This window comes from Scyliorhinus canicula, chromosome 3, assembly GCF_902713615.1.
Source record: "Scyliorhinus canicula chromosome 3, sScyCan1.1, whole genome shotgun sequence".
Taxonomy (NCBI): Eukaryota; Metazoa; Chordata; class Chondrichthyes; order Carcharhiniformes; family Scyliorhinidae; genus Scyliorhinus; species Scyliorhinus canicula.
This window is the reverse complement of record NC_052148.1, coordinates 259,993,037-260,016,776: the sequence shown is the minus strand read 5'-3', so window position 1 is coordinate 260,016,776 and position 23,740 is coordinate 259,993,037. Positions and strand designations below refer to the sequence as shown.

The 23,740-nt window shown below is 42.1% G+C and overlaps 1 protein-coding gene across 6 annotated transcripts in view; it reads left to right on the top strand.

Moving 5' to 3' along the window:
• Window positions 1-23,740, top strand: part of wrn (WRN RecQ like helicase) — a 137,170-nt gene that overhangs the window by 63,729 nt on the left and 49,701 nt on the right. For all 6 annotated transcript variants that reach the window (XM_038792676.1, XM_038792672.1, XM_038792675.1 and 3 more), the window contains 11 exons: window positions 205-311; window positions 5,676-5,863; window positions 5,977-6,151; window positions 8,894-9,075; window positions 10,854-10,955; window positions 13,608-13,700; window positions 15,028-15,169; window positions 17,549-17,719; window positions 19,861-19,955; window positions 20,064-20,139; window positions 23,261-23,340. In XM_038792676.1, coding sequence (XP_038648604.1) covers window positions 205-311; window positions 5,676-5,863; window positions 5,977-6,151; window positions 8,894-9,075; window positions 10,854-10,955; window positions 13,608-13,700; window positions 15,028-15,169; window positions 17,549-17,719; window positions 19,861-19,955; window positions 20,064-20,139; window positions 23,261-23,340 — 1,411 coding nt within the window. The remainder of the gene's footprint in view (window positions 1-204; window positions 312-5,675; window positions 5,864-5,976; window positions 6,152-8,893; window positions 9,076-10,853; window positions 10,956-13,607; window positions 13,701-15,027; window positions 15,170-17,548; window positions 17,720-19,860; window positions 19,956-20,063; window positions 20,140-23,260; window positions 23,341-23,740) is intronic.

Below are 23,740 nucleotides of genomic sequence, written 5' to 3'. Positions count from 1 at the left end.
CTCCAAAGAGTGGAATTACTAATAGTCTGGGAGCATTTCTCGACCTGCCCTCTCATCCTGGGAAGGATCATAGGGTGGAAATAGAAGTAACGTGTTCTTTTGACCAACAACTAATTTGCAGAGATGCTCACTGGTGAGAGTTGATAATTAAATATTGCCCAAGTAGAAGCAGTTCAACATATTTGTCGTTTTGATTTGCTGCAGGCATCACCCTTGTTGCTGTGGATGAGGCTCACTGCATCTCCGAGTGGGGACATGATTTCAGAAATTCATACAGAAAACTGGGAGTTTTAAAAAGTTTTCTGCCACAGGTGAATTGATAAAATACCGTTGCCAAAATAAATTTAAAGCATTTTTCCCTCAAGAAATTATAGTAAGCAAGTAGTAACACAAGTCATTGCTTAGATATAAAGTAATTTGGTACTTTGATACAGCTGTTCATGTACAAATAGGAATGATTATTGTACTAGACTTGGAAATGCTTATGATACAATCATATTTAGATTTAGATTTATTGTCACGTGTACTGAGGTTCAGTGAAAAGTATTGTTCTGCATCTAGTCCAGTCAGATTGTACCATACATGAAAAAACATAGGGCATACGATAGATATACAATGTAAATACATAGACATCGGGTGATGCACGGAGTATGGTGCTACAACAGTAAAGAAGATGCGTAGAGAGATCAGTTCAGTCCATAAGGGGGGTATTCAGGAGTCTGGTATCAGCAGGGAAGAAGCTGTTTTTGAATCTGTTAATGCATGTTCTCAGACTTTTGTATCTTCTGCCCGATGGAAGAGGTTGGAAGAGAGAATACCGCGGATGGGAGGGGTCTTTGATTATGCTGCCCGCTTTCCCCAGACGCGGGAGGTGTAGACAGCGCCATTGGATGGGAGGCGGTTTTGCATGATGGACTGTGCTTGTGCTTGTAGTTTCTTGCAGTCTTGGGCCGAGTAGTTGCCTTGTCAAGCTGTGATTCAGTTCGTCAATTTTCCCCCTTTTGCTCCCCTAAACTAGCCCAACACCCCTTTCCCTCCAACCTCCTCCAAGTCTCCTTTCCCATTCGCTAGTGACAAATAGATCCCAAAATAAGAGCCTCCACCTGACATACAATCTCTCTTCCCACCCCCTGAGAGAGAACTTGATCTTCTCCAATCGTAAAAATTCATACAAATCCCCCATCCACGCCAAGACCTCCAGCAGCACCCCCGACCTCCCAACTCAATAAGATTCGCCACCGGGCAATCAGAGACCCCTTCCCTTCCCTTCCGGCAGATCCGAAACAAAGGGCATGGGGACATCCTCATCACGGAAGAGAGTCTTGAAAATCGCTGCCTAGAAACCCCCCAATTTTGTGCACCACCAAAAAATGAGTGTGATTTGCCAGCACCCTCCCACATCTCTTGCATACATCCTCCACTTTCAGGAAGATCCCACTCATACGGCCCAAGTCATATGAACCCTCTGCATCTCCTTGAACTGTATAAGGCTCATCCTTGGTCAGGATGTGGTCAAATTTATCTGGTGCATTATTTCACTCCGGGCCTTCCACCCAAACCCATTCCCTAGTTCCTCCTCCCATTTCTGCTTTTTTCCTTCCACTGGACATGCATTCTCCGTCTAAAGAAACCAGCCATAAATATTCTCAATCCAACTACTCCCCCAGCTCATCTGAAGTTAATAACTTACCTAACAGTGTATGCTTTGGCAGTTGAGGGAAAGAGGGCAGATCTTTACATGCAAAATCCCAGACCTAAAAATATCTAAATTCGCTCCCCCTTGGCAACTTGAACTTCTCCTGCAATTCCTCCAGCCTCGCGAACTCACCTCTACGAACAGGTCCCTAAACCGCTCCAACCGTTCCCTGTACCAACTTCTGTACACAGCATCCATCCCTCATGGTATAAACCTGTGGTTCCCATATATTGAGGCCAATGCCAACATACATCCTATATCAAAGTGTCGCCTCAACCGATTCCAAATTTTAAAGATGACACAATGACGGGACTGCTTGTGTACCTACCCGGAGAAAACTGGAGCAGGACCATCGTCAGGGCCCTCGAGCTTGTCCCCACATTTGTGGCCACTTCCAACTGCACCCATTCTGACCCCCCTCCTCCCACCAGTGGCTCACCTCCATGTTTGCCGCCCAATAATAGTACAACAGGTTTGGGGGCGCCAGGGTCGCATGGTGGCGCAGTAGGTAGCATTGCTACCTCACGGCGCTGAGGTCCCAGGTTCAATCCCAGCTCTGGGTCACTGTCCGTGAGGAGTTTGCATATTCTCCCCGTGTTTGCATGGGTTTCGCCCCCACAAACTAAAGATGTGCACAGTAGGTGGATTGGCCACGCTAAATTGCCCTTAATTAGAATAAATGAAAAAAAAAATGAAAATAAATTTAAGAAAAAGGTTTGTGGGTGCCAACCCCATCGCCCGCTGCCCTCTCTACAAAAACATCTTCCGAATCCTAAGCGTCTTGCCTGCCCAAACAAATTCTTAAATTAATTTATCACCCTCCGGAAAAACGCCTTGAAAGAAATATTGGAAGCGACTGAAAAATAAATAAAAACTTCAGCAAAACGTTCATTTTCACGGTTTGAACCCTCCCTGCCAGTGGCAGGGCATTTAACCTCTTCAAATCCCCTTTCACCCCCTCTACTAGACTGGCCAGATTCCATTTATGCATTGTAGCCCAATCATGGGATACTTGAATACCCAGATACCAAAACCTTATCCTGGCCACCTTGCATAGCAGGGCTCCCAGATTGACACTTCTCCCCTCGGCATTCACCGGAAATACCTCCCTTTTCGCCGTGTTGAGCTTATTCCCAGAAAATGCACCAAACTTCCCCAGAAGGGACATTATTATCCCCACGCATTCCAGGGGGTTTGAAATGTATAACAATAAATCATCAGCATACAATGGCACCCTGTGCTCCCTACCTCCCTTCACAATCCGTTCCCACTCTCTTGAAGCCTGCAGTGCAATCACCAAGGGCTCAATGGCCAATGCAAACAACAACGGTGACAGCAGGCAATCCTGCTTTGTTCCCCTATGCTACCTAAAATACCCCAAATGCATCATGTTCATCCTCACACACGTCGTGGGGGATGCATACAGCAACCACACCCATGAAACAAACGTCGGTCTAAACCCAAACCTCCTCAGGATCTCGAACGGGTACTTCCATTCTACCCGGTCAAAGGCCTTCTCCACATCCAATTATATGATAACCTCCGGTGCTCTACGCCTTGATGGCGTCATTACCACATTCAACAGCCTTCTGGGGCTGGTTTAGCACACGGCTAATTCGCTGGCTTTGAAAGCAGACCAGGGCAGGCCAGCAGTACGGTTCAATTCCCGTACCAGCCTCCCCGAACAGGCGCCGGAATGTGGCGACTAGGGGCTTTTCACCGTAACTTCATTTGAAGCCTACTTGTGACAATAAGCGATTTTCATTTCATTTCATGTTGCTTGACAACTGCTGCCCCTTAAACCCTGTCCGGTCTCCGAGACCATATCCAGCTCACACCCTTTCAACTGCCTTGCCAATACCTTCGCCAACAACTTCACATTTGTATTCAGAAGGGAGATGGGCCTGTAAGACCCACACTCTGTCAGGTCTTTATCCTTCTTTGGGATCAATGAAATAGAGGCTTGTGCAAGTGTGGCCAGCAGCTTTCCCCTTGCCAAAGATTCATTGTACATATCCAGGAGATGGTGCGCCAACTCTGCCAAAAGCTGTTTATAACATTCTACTGGAAAGCCTCGGTGCCTTCCCCGATTACCTCAACCCCACATACTCCATTATCTCCTACAACCCCAATGGCCACTCCAGTCCCTGTCTTCCCATTCCCCACCTCCAGAAACACCAACCCATCCTAAAATTGCCCCGTGTCCGTGATTGTAGCGTGAAGTCCGTTCATCCGTTGTTGCAGCGACTGCATGGTCTCGCCAATGTACCAAGCTTCGGGACATCCTTTCCTGCAGCTTCTGTTGACGTGTTGAAGGCTGCGAAGAAGACACGTCATCGATGAAGACGAACATCTTGCCAAGGTCACCCCACACCCCCACTACCTGCCTTCAAACAGCCGCGCAACCTCAAACAAACCATTGTTTTCAGCAAACTACCCAGCCTTCAGAACAGTGACCACGACACCACACAACCCTGCCATGGCAATCTCTGCACGACCATTACACGTGAGAACACCACCCACCAGGTACGCGGTACATATTTGTGTGATTCGGCTAACGTTGTCTACCTCATACGGTGCAGGAAAGGATGTCCCGAAGCATGGTACATTGGCGAGACCATATAGATGCTGCGACAATGGATGAACGGACATTGTGCTACAATCGTCAGGCAGGAGTGTTCCCTTCCAGTCGGGGAACACTTCAGCAGTCGAGGGCATTCTGCCTCTGATCTTCGGGTAAGCGTTCTCCAGGGCGGCCTTCATGCGACAATGCAGAATCACAAAGCAGAACTTATAGCCACGTTCCGCACACAAGAGTACGGCCTCAACCGGGACCTTGGATTCATGTTGCATTACATTCACCCCCCACAATTTGGCCTGGGATTGCAAAACCTATCAACTGTCATGGCTTGAGACAATTCACACCTCTTTAACCTGGGGTTACCCCAACATGTGGGCAGCACGGTGGCGCAGTAGTAGCACTGCAGTCTCGCGGCGCGAGGTCCCAGGTTCGATCCCGGCTCTGGGTCACTGTCCGTGTGGAGTTTGCACATTCTCCCCGTGTTTTCGTGGGTTTCGCCCCCAGAACCCAAAGATGTGCAAGGTAGGTGTATTGAACACGCTAAATTGCTCCTTAATTGGAAAAAATGTATTGGGTACTCTAAATTTATTTTAAAAAACCTGGGGTTACCCCTCTGGATCTGTAAAGACTTAATTACCTGCAAATGCTCACATTCAAAGTATTGTCTTGCATCTTTGACTTTGTCTATATAAATGTTTCTGGAACCTAACTCTTCATTCACCTGAGGAAGGAGCAGTGCTCCGAAAGCTAGTGATTCAAAACAAACCTGTTGGACTTTAACCTGGTGTTGTAAGACTTCTTACTGTGCTCACCCCAGTCCAACGCCGGCATCTCCACATCATCGTAAATTATTACAGTTTTGTATTTCAAGTTCATAGTGTTTGCAGTTTGCACAATGATTTGTTAGTCATAGGAAGAGTTCATTGGCTGTTTGGAGTGCATTGGAGGAAAGTTTAGGTGATTTTTAAAGAGGAATTTGGAACTTTCAAAAACAAATTATTACTTTACATTCCAGAATATGATTTTGATTTTGTTATCGGAACTGGGTAGACTAGGCTCATGGTTATGGTGTTGCATCAGCAGCCAAGTGATTAAGTTTGAATCCTACCATGGCAAGTTATAAAACTGTGGACTTGCAAGCATAAAGAAAGTGTCCAAAATACAACTAATCCCCTGATGTAATTCAAGGAAGGGAGCCCTCACCTTTACCTGGCCTGTCCTGCCTGTGACTCCAGCCCCACAGTGTGTGGTTACCTCAGTGCACTCGGAGGTCCCATCGGAATTAACAATAAATGCTGCCTCGACTGTGGCACCCACATCTGAAGAACGAAGATGAATGCTATTGTTTAAATGGGACATTTTTCTTTTGCTGTTAACATGATCATTTCTTGTTACTAGACTCCAGTTGTTGCCTTAACTGCCACTGCCAGCCCTTCAATTAGAAGTGACATCATAGAGAGTCTGAAGCTGAAGAATCCTCGGGTTGTCTGTACTACTTTTGATCGACCAAACTTATATTTAGAAGTTGACCGTAAATCTGCAGACATCCAGCGAGATTTGAAGCCTTTTTTAATTAAAAGGGACAAGTACGTATTGACTTGAGTTTATCAGCTATGTGGAAAATTACACAATCTATGCTATTTCACAAGCAGTATAGTCTCTAACATTTTGAACATGTATGTTTTGCCTCGAATGGCAGGTTCACGTTTGAGTTTGAAGGCCCCACTATAGTTTACTGCCCCTCCAGAAAAAACACAGAAGTAGTGGCTGCAGAGTTGGCACGGATGAATATTGCTTGCGGCACGTACCATGCAGGCATGGGCATCAAAGCCAGGAGAGACGTCCATCATAAGTTCATGAGGGACGAAATTCAGGTCTGAAACAATTTAATCACTTTTTATTTAAATTATTCGGGCTGTTGCCACAGTGGATTGTACTTGGCGTGTAAAGCTGAATTTTGGTCACTATTTTCAGTTTATCAATATTGATGATTTTATATTTCCTTTTTTGTTTGAGCGTTAATGTTAAATTAAAAAATGGCAATAGTAATAGGGTTGTGTGGAGAATGATAATCTGGAGATCAGATGAAGACACAATGTTGGAGAGTAGAGGGAGCTTTGCTTTGCTGGCAAGGGGAATTAAGGGAGCCTTAATTGTGGCTGCACCAGATGCTTGCTCTTCAGTTTCCAAAATGAAAGTGCTGCCCAGCAGCTATCAACACCTGAATGCTATGGATATCAGCAAAAATAAACTAATTTGGAGAAAGTAGTAAAAACCCAAGGAGCCAGGGTGTTTCTTAGCTGTTCACCTTAACATGTCAGACTGCATCCGTGGAGAGAAAAATCGAGTTTCTCCTGAAACTGATACTATAAACAAAAGATGCTTTAAAAATCTACTTTGAGACAAAGCTGCTCAGCTTACAACCTCATAGAAGTGTTACTCAGCCACGGCCAGTACCAATGTCGACATTACACTTATATAAGATATAATCCTGTATAAATAAATACACAAACATTGAAAAATCACATCAAACAATAATGTATTACAAGGTAATAAAGATGTCAATCAAACAAAGCCTGCAGGTTGAGCCCTGGTAAGCCGAGTGCATTAGCCATCCTCAGTGCTCTGCCTTCTTCATAATGGGGCCATCTGGAAAAACAAATGCCAGGCATCTGTTCTAACAGATTCTTGGAATACATTTCAAAGTCTCTTTGCTTTTTATATCAGTTTCAGGAGTATTTCAAAGACTTACCTATGATTGATTTGTTCTGTACCTGGTGTATTTGGCACAATGGATGCAGTGGGGAGATGGAACAAGCATGGCGGCGAGAGGTGCCGGGGGGGGGGGGGGGGGGGGGGGGGGGGGGAGATTGAAGGGAAAAGGAGGAATAGAGGCGATATGAGGGGGCATGGGAGAATGGAGGGGCAAGGGGATATGGGGGACATGAAGGATACATGGAGCTATGGGGGAATAGATAGTGTAGGTGAGAGAGGGGATGAGGGTATAAGAACCATGTGGAGTATGGGACTGATGTCCTGGAGCATTAAAGCCTGGCCTTCTAACCAGCCCACCTCAACACCTGGTCACCTCTTCCCCTGCCTCGGGCCTGCCTAGGGAGGCAGCAGAACTGAATCTTGTCCACCTGCGCCTCACCGTCAAAACTTCTGTGGGAATGGGAGGAGGTTGCGGGTTTTCGGGAAAAGAGTGGAATATTTGGCCCAATGTTTCAGAATTGTGATCTGAAATTTCATTGACCTGAAATGTTAACTGTGTTCATCTCTGCACAGATGCAACCTGACTTCCTGAGTATTTCCAGCATTTCTTGTTTTTAATCTCTTTTTTTGTGTAATCTTAAAATAGGCCAGATTATAATTCGGAGTGGGGAAGAGAGCATGGTTGGTGTGGGGAGGGGGTGGAGGGGGAGGATTTGCAGAACAAAATCCTTAAAAGTATATTTTTTCTTGAAGGCCCTGCCAAACGTTATGGCTGGTCCAGTTTTAAGTTATCCAGTAGGTTACCCATCCAACACCAAGCTAGAGTCACAGACTGGCTATTTGTTAGTCTGGAAAACAGAGTGGATGGAGGGGGAGGATCCTGCCTGCTCCTGCTAGTCCACAAGAAGTTCTGTCCCTCTTGTCGCCTTTCATTAGCCTAGTTTCCTAGGTACTGGGTAACTGGGCCTGAAGAAGTTAAAATTAAAACTAGTTAAAATGGATGTATGGGGAGAAGAGTACTCGTAACCCAATGTATCACCCATTCACCTTCAACTTCACAAATTTGAAGTGGTCACAATTGAATAAAACTTTGATGCTGTCATGAAGTTATTATACTGGGCCATCATTTGTTTTGGCATTGACCATGTTAAACGTGGTCTTGAACATATAGATTTTTAAAATGTATATGTTGCACGTTCCTGAATGTGGGAGCTGTTGATATCAAGCTAAGGAAAACTGGGAATCTGGAACCTGAGTTAACAGGGAAAGCAACTGTGACTGGGAAATGGCATATGGACTAAGAAGGAAGTCAGAGTGGGTGAATTCAATGGCAAATCACGTATAGGAGAAATAATGAGAGCGAAAGAAATATTAGAGACAAGAGTGGAAAATATAGAACGGGAAAAGTTAAAGAAAAATAAATTCAATGTTAGATTTGAAATTTCCAAAATCTCCCAACAATTCATCTTGGATGAATGAGACTTCAAAAAGTTAATTTTCGGAGCTAGAGGGGTTGACTGGCAGTAAAAAGCTTTATCGTGTCATCAAATGGATACTGAGACTAATATGGACAAGACCTAACTCTCTGCTAGTTCTACCAAGCAAATACAGCAACCTGACGCCATCCAATCCATTTCAGTGGTGAGCCAGACAGACATCTTGGACAGTAACTTCTCATTTTCTGCATCAAATCTTGCATCTGCCCTTGCCTGAATTTCCTGCAGCATTTGGATATAAATTACACTGAGGGCTATTACCCTTACCATTGCCTTGGCAACAATTTATGGGCCATTATTGTTAGAATACGTGGTTTTCTGTTCTAGTTAATTATTTATACATAGGTCACATGTAGTTTTAATTGAGTGCTTCACCTTTTCAACCAAACACTTTTTTTCTGCCAGTGTGTGGTAGCTACCGTTGCTTTTGGTATGGGAATTAACAAGCCTGACATTCGTAAAGTCATTCATTATGGAGCACCTAAAGAAATGGAATCCTACTATCAAGAGATTGGGAGGGCTGGACGGGATGGTTTGCCCAGTGCTTGCCACGTCCTGTGGTCTCCTGCAGACATGATGTTAAACAGGTACAAAAGTCTACTGTCGCTCTGTTTTTAACTGGATCAATAAGTGGCATTTGTTTATTGGCAGATTGGAATCTTCACTGTACATGGTAGGGGGGTGGTTTTTGTTTCACCCAGCTGCATTTTTGTTTAATGAGGCTATTATTAATGTTGTTAAGCATTTAGTACTTTCTCACTTTTCTAATGGAATATACAGCTATCAAAGATTTGAATTTGAGCAAAATTAAATAGCTTCTGATCCCAAGCACTTTTCACTTTCCTCGCTTAAAACTATGGAATAGCTGCAGTATGAAATTCTAATCAATTCTTCCCTCTTCCACTCTTAGCCCCCGCCCCCACATGCCTTCTCCTTTGTTGGTGTAGCAGTGCATTTCAAACTCCATCCTCAGAACGATGCCCTATATTATTATCTCTGTTAAATGTAATTTTGTGACATAGGCTTCAGTTCAAATCATTATCTCTACAATCACACTATTCTTACCAGTACAAGATTAGGTAACATTCATGTCTATAAAAAGACTTGTGAAGTAATTCTTAAATTTATTATTTAAACCATAAACCCTGTACATATTTTGATAAATGGATGCTGGAAATCTGAAATAAAAACAAAAATACTCGATAAGCTCAGCAGATTTGGCAGCATCTGTGGAGCGAGAAGCATAGTTAACTAAATAATCCTTCTACATGTTTTAATATTTTCTTGGGGGAATAGTCACTTGTGATTCCGAAGGTGCTGACTCTTGTTCTGTGTATGGCTCCACAGGCACCAGCAACCTTCTGGTACCAAGAAGTCATTATCGGTGAATCTAGACAGGGAGTGCTATGAGGTTATTTGACATTGGAAGGCATTATCGCTGAGCTCAAACCTACCCCTGTCTTTCCATGCACCCCTTTCTGGCAGGGGGTTAGGTTCAGAATTAGAAACCTCCATTAAGTTGCAGTGCCCCATTGCTGCACTGACTAAGATCAGTACATTTAACAAAGATTTTTATGGCTGCAACATTCTGTTCTATTTTGCTTAGTAGTGCAACTTTGAGGCATTTTAGATATTGAAGTTAATATTTTTACTGATGCAAAACTAATGTGAACGTATGAAAACAATTATTCTTGGAAATCTGTGTACATAAGATGTGCAGCATTATTTAGAGGAGAATAGAAAAGGCTCTTGGTTCAATCAAAAACTTACCTGTGTGTGTGGATACCAAGATGACATAGCACACGAACCTTGCACACTGCTTTGAAGCAATGGGTTGTGACTAAGTTTCTGTTCTTAACAGCACTTTTGGGGTATACTGACCAAGCCAAGGCTTAACTATAGGGAGGGAGACACATTCAGAAAGTAAGTCATGCTAAATGCATAGTAAGAAGTCTTACAAAAACAGGTGAAAGTCCAACAGGTTTGTTTCAAATCACTGGCTTTCGGAGCACTGCTCCTTCCTCAGGTGAATGACCTGAGGAAGGAGCAGTGCTCCGAAAGCTAGTGACTTGAAACAAACCTGTTGGACTTTAACCTGGTGTTGTAAGACTTCTTACTGTGCTCACCCCAGTCCAACGCCAGCATCTTCACATCATGCTAAATGCAGTGTTGCATACCATCCAGTGGTTGGCATTGCTACCATATCAGCATGATTTACTCTCCCAGGGAATGGTGTACAGCCAAGGGGGATCAAATTTGAAGGGTGTGAAATAATTTAGACAAATGTGGTCAAAAACATGCATGTCTATTGAGAAAGTAACAAGTGTGTACACTGTAATCGATGCAGTCATTGTTTCTTCTTCAGGCGGCTGCTGAGTGAGATTAAAAGCCCAAAGTTCCGTGCCTACAAAATTAAGATGATGGAAAAAATAAAGAAATACCTTACATCACCCAAGTGCAGAAGAAAGTAAGCGTTTAGTTCCAATTAGTCATCGTTTTATCCATTTTCCATGCCAGTCAGTGCCAGCTCGGCTCAGTTGCTGGCACTCTCATCTCTGAGTCAGAATGTCATGGGTTCAAGTTCTGTGTCAAGACTTGAACACATAATAAAGGCTGACACTTCAGTGCAGTATTCAAAATGCTAACTTTCGAACATAAAATTGAGCTAAGGCTCTGTCTTTTGCAGACAAAAGCCATTGTTTTCTGCTCATGCCACAAACGCTGTTCCCTCATAACCAATTCCATTCCCCTCTATGCCCAGTGTCTCAGGCTGGACTTTACTTTTGCAATCTCGGCTTTCTTTTTGACCCCTATACTTCTTCAGAAAGACTGGCTATTTCCCACCCCTCAGGACTCTGGTCCTGCCTCAGCTTATCTGCTCTTTACCATTCCTGCTTTTGCGATCTCTATATTTAACTATTCTAATACTGTCCCATATTTAACTAACCGTAAACCTAAGCTAATTGAACACTTTGCTGTCTAAACCCTAATTTGCACCAAGTTCTTCTCCACCACCAACCTCTGCTTGCTGTGCTACTTTGGCTAACAGTCCACCAACACCTCTATTTTAAAATTCCCTAGCTATGTAACCTCCTTCAGCCATTTAACCTTCCAATAAATCTGTGTTCCTCCAACTCTGACCTCGTACATCCCCCGGTTCTTTTTCCCCAGTGTGAGCAGCCAAGTCTTCAGTAATCTGCCCTTAAACTCTGGATTTTGCTCCCGGCGGCAGTATGGTGGCACAGTGGTTAGTTCTGCTGCCTCACAGCACGAGGGACCTGGGTTTAATTCCGGCCTTGGGTGATTGTCTGTGTGGAGTTTGCACTTTCTCCCCGTGTCTGTGTGGATTTCCTCTGGGTATTCCGGTTTCCCCTCTCAGTCCAAAGATGTGCGGGTTAGATGGATTAGCCATGGTAAATTGTCCCTTAGTATCCAAAGATGTGCATGTCAGTTGGAGTTATGGGAATAGGGCTGGGAAGTGGGCCTATGAAGGTTGGTCTTTCAGAGAGTCGGCGTAGACTTGATTGGCTTAATGGTCTCCTGCTCTGTAGGAATTCCAAACCTCTGCATCTCCACCTCCCTCTCCTCAGGATGGTGTGTAGCTTGGACATGAGCTTGCAGATAATGTCCTTCTAGTTGTAGAGATTGTGGGTTTGGAAGGTGCTGTTGAGGGAGCCTTGGTGTGAGTTGCTGCTGTGCATCTTGTAGATGATGTACACTGCTGCCAATGTGCATCAATGGTGGAGGATGTGGATGCTTGGGATGGTGCATGGGGTGCCAATCAAACGGACTGCTTTGTCCTGAATGTTGTTGAGCTTGTTGAGTGTTGTTGCAGCTGCACTCGTTTAGACAAGTGGAGAGTATTCCATCACATTCCTGACTTGTGCCTTACATATGGTGGACAGGTTCTGGCGAATCAGGAGGTTATTTACTCTTTGCAGATTTCCCATGACCTCATGGCTAAATTTCTGCTCATTGTGACCCCAAGGATGTTGATATTGGGGATTCAGTGGTGTTCAGCGATGAAGTCAAGGGAAGATGGTTGGATTGTCCCCTGTTGGAGATTGTCATTGCTTGGCACTTGTGCATGAATGTTACTTGCCACTTATCAGCCCAAGTCTGAATGTTATCCAGGTCTTGTGCACATGGGCACAGACTGCTCAGATCTGAAGAGTCATGAATGATGTTGAACATTGTGCAATCATCAGTGAACATCCGCACTTCTGACCTTATGATGGTCTTGAAAAAATAGTTGCTAATGGCTGGGTCTAGAGCAGTACCCTGAGGAGCTCCTGCATTACCCTGAGGAGCTCCTGCATTACTCTGAGGAGCTCTTGCATTGATGTTCTGGGACTGAGACGATTGATCTCCAATGACCACAATCATCTTCCTTTGTACTCACTAGATATGACTCCAACCAGTGGGGAGATTTCTCCCTGATTCCCATTAACTCCAGCTTTTGATCGGGCTTATTGATGCCATACTTGGTCAAATGCTGCCTTGATGGCAAGGCCAGACACTCTCATCTCACTTCTTGAGTCCAGCTCTTTTGTCCATGTTTGGACCAAGGCTGTAATGAGGTCAGGTGCTGATTGACCCTGGCAGAACCTAAACTGCGCATCAGCGAGCAGGTTATTGTTGAGTAAGTGCTGCTTGACAGCACTGCCGATGTCCCTTTCTGTCACTTTGCTGATAAACATGATGATGCTCATTCATTTTCTCTTCCACAGTTAAACAAAATTCCCTTTCTTTTTTTTTAAAAATTTAGATTACCCAATTATTTTTTCCAATTAAGGGGCAATTTAGCGTGGCCAACCCACCTACTCTGCACATTTTTGGGTTGTGGGGGCGAAACCCACGCAGACACGGGGAGAATGTGCAAACTCCACACGGACAGTGACCCAGAGCCGGGATCGAACCTGGGACCTCAGCGCCGTGAGGCGGTTGTGCTAACCACTAGGCCACCGTGCTGCCCTAAAATTCCCTTTCTTAACCTATATTCAACTTTGAATTGAAAAATATTTGCCACCTGAACATTCCGGTACAAAACCTTAACCTATATATATATATATATATGCTCACCTGATGCTAAGTGACTACAGATTTTCCATTCCCACAGTATTATCCTGTCCCATTTTGAAGATGCACAGCTCAGGAAGGCTACCCTTGGGATCATTGGGACTGATAGATGTTGTGACAATTGTAGATTAAGGTAAGTGATCGAGCTGTGGATCACAGATGGAGTTAGATCAATGATTGAAATGTTATTTTGGGAATAAATATAATTTGTGAGCTGTCAAGCTTCCTAGAGATCAAAAACATGTTTCCCATTGTAGTTGTGTTTTATAATCCATCCTGTTAAGTCCCTTGTACCAGTAGACATTGTACGAAATTCTATGCATCTGCTTAAAAGAAGTGCTAGTCATGGTTTTGTTAATAATTCTCATCTTTATCACTAATATTGACAAGAAGATATTTGATAATATCGTATGTGACCTGTGGGGACCATTTATATTAAATGTACAATATCCATAATGTTTTGAAAGATTTAACTGGGAGAAGAGGGAAGAATGAAGCTGCAGTATATACCATACAGTACAATGTACAATTCACTATCCAAAATAAATCTATTTATAATGCCCTACAGCAGCTGCTACGCTTTTACATTGGAGAATTATGCCAACAATGCTGTAAAAACACAATAAGGATATTTTAAAACAGATCTGTGATCTGAAATTCTAACTGTATATTGGATGGCTATCTGAATAGGCAGCATTCCATGAGTTTAGATGATTATATAAGTAATAGTGGTTCAGGTGAGTGGAGAACATATGAACGCAGGAGTAGGCCCTCGGCCCTGCAAGCCTGACTCACCATTCAGTGGGACAGTGGTTGATCTGATTGTAACCTCCGCTCCACTTTCCTGCCTACCTCCAATGACTATTCACCCCCTTGCTTATCAAGAATCAATCTGCTTCTGCCTTAAAAGTATTCTGCTACCTTTTGAGGAAGAGAGTTCCAAACACACTCAACCCTCTGAGTTGTTAATATTTCTCCTCATCGCTGTACTAAATGGACTACCCTTTACTTTTTTTAAACAGTGGCCCTGAGACCTGGATTTCAAACAGTGGCCCCTAGTACTAAAAGATTCTATGGCACCATTCAACAAAGAGTGAGAACAACTTCTGGTGTTTTGACCAGTGTTCAACCCCCGGCTCAACCCACCAAGAAACAAAACAGCTAGTTATTCATCTTAATACTTGCTTGATCCTGCTCATCACAGATTGACTGCTCAATTTTGTGACGTAACAGTGACTGCACTTCTAAAGTGATTCATTAGTTCGGAGTATTTAGGATAGCTCAACGACATGCTAGGTGCTATATAGTTGCAACTGTTTAGCAAAGTAGATTATAAATATAAGGACAGTTGGGATCAAATGGCCCCTCCCTAAAATAGAGGCAAAAAAGATTGCATTGTTTTTTTTGGGTTTGCTTTACATTCTATAAGAATTTAATATTTTCCTTGTTTTCTGCTGTAGAATTGGTAGCTGCATTTCTGCAGATGACACGGAAAATGAGATGCAAGATTTTGGAAAAGAAGTGTTTCAATTGCTATCTGCAGTCTGTGTTTTAGGAGAAAGATTTGGAATTGGTGTCCCTGTTTTGTTCTTGCGAGGATCGGTAAGTGTTTTGCCATTAAAATCAAATGTACAAAAAAAAATTGTATATGTCAAATCCCAAGGGTGATTTTTCATATTTGGCTCCAATTAACTTGTTTCCCAACCTATGGCAACTGTTGTTTATTTCTATTTCTTGATGTCTTGTAGTATTTCACTTATGGTGTCATGATCAAGTCAAATAAAGCAAGATTATGACACCGATGATAACTGGACCAGGAAATGCAGATGTGATTCCACCCTGCCGAGATATTATGTCTTTATTTTTAGTTTTCCATTATTTATTTCTGTGTCACACTTATAATGGAAACTACCCATGTACTATGACTACAACCTCCTCCTTGTGCAGTGCCACAGGCAGGGAAGATTTATTACATGTGGCTAGTTTACATGGATTCTATTATAAATGTCAATATAGAAATTTTGTATGAGGAAAATTGACATAAAAATGCATGCAGATGTCAGATTTTTAATACGTGTGTTCGATATAATGTTACTGGAAAAGAGAAAAATGATGTGTTGCAGTTAAAAGTCACTCCAACTTTGACACAGGTGCTAGAATTTATTTTCCAAGATTCAGTCTATCATAATACTGGCGAGCAGCTGCATATACCAGTAGCAATCCTCTCAATGTGAGACAGGGATTACAGGTGTAGGCCCTTTGTTATTGGACCACAGCTCTGTGCTTCACATATTGACTTTACACAGCCATTCTGTACATGATCAAAGTTTTTACACAGTGCCTCTGCTGCATCTCATAGAATCATAGAATCGCAGTGCAGAAGGAGGGCATTCGGCTGATCGAGTCTGCACTAGCCCTTGGAAAGACCACCCCATTTACACCCACACCTCCACCCTACCCCCTTAATCCAGTAACCCCACCTAACCTTTTGGACACTACGGAACAAATTACCTTGGCCGATTCACCTAATCTGCATATCTTTGGACTGTGGGAGGAAGCCGGAGCACCCGGAGGAAACCCCGCAGTCACGGGGAGAAAGTGCAAACTCCACAGTCACCCGAGGCCGGAATTGAACCCGGGTCCCTGGAGCTGTGAAGCAGCAGTGCTAACCACTGTGCCACCCTGTCTGCCCTGAGGCCACATACAGCACCTGGGCAGGATTGCAGATGGATGACCTGCTCCCAAGCCTTCGATAATGCTGGTGGTAATAACAAGTGTGCGATGACATCCCATGGATCTCTTGGCTGTTGTCTGATTTTGCTTCCTTTCCCACAGCAGCATTGTGAGTGAACGTGCATCTCTGACAGTTATGGCACTTTTTTTTGGTGACCTAATGTTTTGTGGCACTGCGCAGCCAAAATTTTAATTTCATTATTTACAATACCTGTGGACAGGTGCTGTTACTTTGACCTGTTACATTGTGATTCAAGGGGGTATCTTTTTGGATGCAAAAATTGATGATAATCTCAACACCAGCAACATAAATGTAAGTTTGTGGAGCATGAGTGGAAAGTTGGATGGATGAAATGAAATGAAAAAAAAATGGAAATCGCTTATTGTCACAAGTTGGCTTCAAATTAAGTTACTGTGAAAAGCCCCTAGTCACCATATTCTGGCATCTGTTCGGGGAGGCTGGTACGGGAGTTGAACCCTGCTGCTGGCCTGCCTTGGTCTGCTTTAAAAGCCAACTCTTTAGCTCTGTGCTAAAAATTCCATGTTACCTATAGGAATACCTTGTGTGAACGTATATGCTGTTTCAAATCAAATTTAAGTAAAACATCTCTGAGTATGTTATTTTCAATAATGTTGAATATAATTTGAGCAGACTTTTAACAAGATGCAGAATGATAGAGCATGGAAGGAGGGTGCTCAACCCAGCAAGTCTGCACTGGCTCTTCGAAAGCTATCCAATTAGTCCCACTCCTCTGCTCTTTCCCTGAAGCCCTGAAAATGTTTCCTTTTCAAGTAAATATCCAATTCCAATTTGAAAGTGCTAGTTACATATGCCCTGTGGTTACCAATCATCCTACAGTGGAAGCTGTTTCTCTTTAATCTATTAAAACCCATCATAATTTGTACGCACCTCTATTAATTTTCCCTTTAACATCGCTGTCACACCACAACACTGAAGCCCCTCATCCCTGGTTCCATTCTCGTAAATCTGGCCTTCGCTGCCTCCGAGGTCCTGACCTCCTTTTATAAGTTGTGATGCCCAGAATTGGGGACACTACTCCAGCTGAGGCCCAACTAGTGATTTATAAAGGATTGGCGTAACATCTTTGCTTTTGTACTTTGTGTCTATTTAGAAAGCTAAGAATCCTGACAGTGGTAAACTAATATGCCATGTGTGCAGGAGTAATTGGGATATTGAGCGTTTGGCTTTTTTGATGAATGATGAACATACTTTCCTTGTGCTCGCAGCACTCTCAGCGTTTACCAGAAAGACATCGTAATCACCATCTGTTTGGCAGTGGAAAGAACCATCCTGAAACCTGGTGGAAGGCCTTGGGTCAGCAGCTCATCAGTGAGGGCTTCCTGCAGGAAAATCCCAGCTTTAACAAATTTGCCACCAAAAGCACTTTGACTATGAAGGTCAGCATGATATATTTCATATTTGTACGAGGAACACTGCAAAGGAAGCTGAGTTGTTAAAAATTATTCAAATACGCTTTGTGCAATGTTCTATGTTCAATCTGGTGGTGAAAGAGGGAAATGCTGTACTTGCCAAATGGATGTTATGTAAAATTCACAGAGCTGGTTTTTTATCAAAGATGTGGATTTGACAGCATATGCTGAAGCCAAATTGATTAACTATGCCCATTCTACAGAGATGAACCAATGTTTGTACTTGTAAGTGTTTGTATTTGGTTTCCTGGCAACTGGAACGTGTACTTCAGCTCTCAATCCCGTTCAAAGTCATTTTTCCCCAAAAATAATTCTTGTATTTCTTGTATTCTTATGAGGGAAGGAACTCTGCTCTCTTTTCCAAAGAGAACTGTCCATTATTTCTTCAAATGGCAACATTGAATTTGAATTATCAGTAGCTGTTTTTAAGTTAATATCAACCTTTTGCTTCTTTTCGTATGTTTACCACTGCTCTTACCTTCTATATTCAGTAACTTCTCCTTTATACCAAAAGTGTGTTCCCAAAATAATTTATTTTCCATTTTCAAAGTTAACAGATGTTGCTGAGCAAAATTCAAAAAAGGAAGACTTGCATTTATATAGCAACTTCCATGATCATGGGACTTCCCAAAGTGCCCGACAACCAATAATGTATTTTTTAAATCACTGTCGTAACGTAGGTAATTCTCGCAGAAAAAATATTGCATAAACACAATGTGATAATGACCAGATAATCTCTTTAGTGACGTTGATCAAGGGATGAATAATGGCCTGGACATGGGGGTGACTCCCTGTCTTCTGTGATTTTTTTCCCCGTCCACTTGGCAGGGTAGGTGCAACCTTTGTTTTTAACTTGTCATTCAAAAGATGACACCTCCAACAGTGCAGGCCACCCTCAGAATTGCAGTGGAGTATTCTATGTTTTATGCTCATTTCTAATGTGGGAGAAAGGTTTGTATTCCCTAGAATTTTAAACAGTGATTTAATTGAGGTTTTTAGGATTTTAAAAGGAATTGACAGGGTAAATAGAGAGAGATCTTTGATGCTGGTGAGGGAATCTAAGACAGGGGAATATCCAAGAGACAATCCATGCAAGAGAGAAATTAGGAAACACTTTGACACACAAAAGATTATGGAGGTGCAGAACTCTCTCCCACAAAAAAGCAATAGATACTAGATGAATTATTTTTAAACATGAGATGGATAGGTTTTAGCTAGCCGAAGAATATTAAGTGATAAAGAGTCAAGGTAGGCAGATGGAGTTCGCCTGCAGATCAACCGTGATCTCAAAAATGTTGTAACATGCTCGAAGGATTTGAATGATTTGTGCCTGTTCCTGTCTTCAAAATGATTTCCGCTCCACTCATGTTTCACCCACAACCTGACCTACTCTAGTAATGTGAAGAAAGTAGCATTTTGAATAAATTAGTCCTCATTCACAATGCTGACGGTCAGTGTCCTGCAGATTTTTAGTTTTTAGTTGTGACACTGGGTTGCTGATGTTGGTACAAAGTAGAAGGAAGTATATTCTGCATCTGACTGGTGCTACTTCATATTGGTGCTTGCTATTGCCATTGACTGGCAACTTAGAATAGTAATGTCTGGAGGCTGTTATTGTGATGGATCCCTGGAAAATGAAAATAAAACTGATTTGATCCATGCATGCTTCTGGCTAGGAGCCTCCCCTGCTGGCTGTGTGGACCAGCTATTGATTGTGAATGATGCTTGTGATTTTGCAGCATGCAGATTGGTTGTTGATGCTACTTGCTTATAAATACATGCAAGTAAAATTAGCCCTTAAAATTCAACAGTGCAATACATTTTCCTCATAAAAACCTTGAACACAGTTTTTTAGTGTATATATTTTATTGAAATACCTTTCAAATACAATCATGGGAAATTAAAGTATATGCCGAAGGGACATAAGGCTGGTTCTGTGGAAGAATCATTTAGTATAAAATACACAAAATCATTGCATACAAAGTTGCTGGAAAGGATTTTGAACAACGCATTAAACAGTCTATGCAAATGCTTCAGGTCCCACTAAAATAGTAACTGAAATCTACATTCTATGATAAGTTATGGCATGCGAATTCTTATTTACACAGGGAAGAACCTGGTTAAATAAGGCCGCTGATGAGTCCTGCCGTACTCTTTTACTTCAGGCCACTAAAGACCTGTGTCCACCCATTCTACCAAAAGCGTACGTATTGTGCACTTATTGCATTGAACAGTATCTTCCTGAGTGTTTACTTCATTTTTAAATTGCACATATGTTCTTCGATTTCACATGTGATTTAATTTGTTACAGTCAGGTTTCATCTCCAACCTCATCCACGATATCCTCTCACCGATCTTCTCCATTGGCCAACCAGTTGGATCTTCAGGTCTCTATTGTTTGCTTTTGATTGAATTTGCTTCTTGGGAAGAAATCACTTTAAATTGTCTCTCTGATCTCCTGTTGTAGAATTTGCACATATGGGAAGTATTTAATTTTTCCAGTTCTTAAACTAATGATCACTTTAGTATGCAGCCTTCCTCACTGCTACTGAGGACAATGGACAGACAGTAAATCCAAGCATTGTGTTATTTATTGAACACGTTGCAAGAATATTCCAATATGTACAAGTTCAAACTTAAAAAAAAAAAAATCTTCTGTTCAGGTAAATATTTTCTTATTTGATTTATGTTGTCTTATCCATAAGTGCCTATATACAGGCCTTTTTAGAACTGATCGCATCTCCTCGGATCAGCAATTTATTTCCGTTTAATAATCTTGTCCGCATAAACCTGCACACCTGAAATGTTAACAATTACCAGGCTGACCAGAGATTACAACCATATGGAGCTGCTAACTTTATTCATAATTAAATAGTGATATAAAGCCAAATGTACGTGCAATTAAAAAAAAACTTCACAAAGACAGTGTTATATATTCCAGAATATAGTTTTCTCTGTCCCTACTTGATTGCGCATAAGTTACCATGTGTGCACGACTAAGCAAAAATAATTTGCAAAGGGGCCTAATACTTAAATAAATTGCCCGTGCACTCCACAAAACGAATGAATATTGCTTGGGAGATTTGACCCCTTTGGATGGCTGTATTTTAATCATAGAAAATGTAAAATAAACAAAGCCAGTTTATTTGAGTGGAAGGTATCTACTTGCATCAAGGAACCAAATCATTTTGTTCTTTAAAGTAAACCAGAAGCTCACATTTTGCTACACTAGCATTGATCAAATTGAAAGGCATCAGTGATGGAGATTAAAGTATTTATAGTTGCGCACCAGTTATTAATCTCGAACACGCCACAGGTGTAGGGTGAACCAGATGCTGCGCATCTTTTTACACTTTGTTCCTTCATTTTTGCAATATTTTAAAATAATTTGATCTGTCCATTAATTCGAACTGGGCAACATAAACAGCCCAACAGAGTCGGAATTTAATTGAATCAAGTGACCAAGTTAAATTATGTGGACTTTTTTATGGTCGAGAACTGCATCTAAGTGTTACTTAATTGTTCACACTTGCCATTCTAGTTTCTCTTTTAAGTGAGAATGAAAATTAATTACAAATATGAGCCATTTGTGCTATGCGTGTACTAACCTTACTCGTAATGGCGTTGACTCCCCAAAGTAATTTAATTTGGGGGCTTAAGAGACTTTTATCCAGTATGGTTTGAATCTTCACCCATATGGTGCTTTGACCTACAAAGCTATCTAGTCACTTAACCTTCTAATAATAAGACTACAAAGGGCATACTTGCATCAGCAGTTTTTCATTGTGATTCACGAGCAATTGCGACACAGTAATTGTGGGATAATCCTGTTTGTGGGATAAATTCATTTGTGCTTTACCCAAGTAAAATGTGGATGAGAAATATTACTCCACATAGAAGTGATGCAGTACAAACAAAAAAACCTTCAATAATAATAATATTTATTAGTGTCACACAAGTAGGCTTACATTAAATTCTCAAGTCGCCACCCTCCAGCGTCTGTTCGGGTTCACTGAGGGAGAATTCAGAATGTCCAATTCACCTAACAGGCACGTCTTTTGGGACTTGTGGCAGGAACCCGGAGCACCCGGAGGAAACCCACACAGATACAGGGAGATCATGCAGACCCCGCACAGACAGTGATCCAAGTCGGGAATTGAACCTGAGACCCTGGCGCTGTGAAGCAACAGTGCTAATCACTGTGCTACCGTACCGCCCATGATCTTTATAAAGATGATCTTTCTAATTATTGACTTTTGGCAGAAATTCCTCTCTGATATTATAAAATTTTTTCAGAAACAAATGTCCATTTGACAATATGAAAATGGTGATTTTTTTGTTTTGTTTTGGAACATGGTATGGACATGGGCACTCAATTAGCTTTATGGGATATCCACTGACCAAGAATAATGTTTGCCTGGAGGGAGGCCAGTTAGATTTCTTAAGTAATGGGCAGCACGGTGGCGCAGTGGGTTAGACCTGCAGCCTCACGGCGCCGAGGTCCCAGGTTCGATCCCGGCTCTGGGTCACTGTCCGTGTGGAGTTTGCACATTCTCCCCGTGTTTGCGTGGGTTTCACCCCCAGAACCCAAAGATGTGTAGGTTAGGTGGATCGGCCATGCTAAATTGCCCCTTAATTGGAAAAAAATAATTGGGTACTCTAAATTTATACAAAAAAAAAAGATTTTTTAAGTAATAGGAATAAAATAATGCTGTGCATTATGTGCATTATTAGCAGTAATGTGTTAAAATAGTTTGTTGCTAACATTGAACAACAGTATAAATTGTCAAAACCAAGCAATGCTGAAATTTTACATGGCCCAGGACATAAAAAACAATTAAAAATGTGTTTTTTTAATATAATCTAGTTACAAACTTAAAACTAATACTTGCCTGAAGGATAAGCTCTAAAGTGCGAAGAATATTATTTTCCCAGCCGTTTTCGGCAGCCTTCCACTCTATCTTTGCATCTTACACTGCTCCTTTATCTCCCTCCTGCCAATTTGCAGAGACCTGTTCTGCTCCCTGCCAACTTACCGCCAACCCAGTTAATACTGTCACTTTTCCTTCACCCCTTGCCAAAGCTCACGGAGGCGTTTCTGTTCACCACTCGCCAACTTGCCCAATGGCCTACCCTCACTCCTGCTTGTTGCTAGTCAGCTTCACCTTATATGTATGAATTCCTCATTCCATAAAAACAGAATTAAGTTAGAAATGTTGAAGTGTAGGACTTGGAGGGATGGAGTGGGGGTGGGGGGAGGACATGATTTTCTTGACTGGGAATGGCAGACATGTAGTCAAAGTTTATTCGCTTTTTGTTTGATTCACCTCAGTTAGCCCATTTCAAACAAAATGTAATTATTTTGTCGCTCAGCTTGGCTTTCTTTCATCCCACCGTATCACTTTGCATTCTGGATCGGTGGTCAATTTGAAAAGAGTGTATTATTGTTGACTTCCTTAATTCATAACTTTTTCCACCAAACAAATTGTACTATTTTTCAACTTTTAGAAAAAGTCATTACGTGATCGGTTTGGACGAGAGAAGGGAAAAGAGAATGCAAAGCTGTTTTCCGCAATTACAGTTAAAAGGTACAACTGTTGTGATTTTTTAAATGGGTACATAATGTTGGGCTATGAGGCTAGATATTCTGCCCATTCATAATTGATGGAAGATCTGGCCCTTGATGCTTTAACCAGCAGGCTGAGGTGAGCAGCTGATTTTATTGATAATGTGAAGACTGAATCATAACCTTGGATGCATGACGCGACTCCAATTGCCACCATGATTCACAAACTGACAAATTACAGAAAGGTTCAGGTATTTAACGATAATTCCTAATGAAAGCAACAGTTGCCTCCTTTTGGGATGGGGAATCCGTAGTGAGAGATTTTAAATTCATGTTCAATAAACTGACAGTTCAGTAAATTGCGCTGGAAAACCACTTCTTTCAGACTCTTGATTAATTAATATTTCAGCCATAAGCTAACG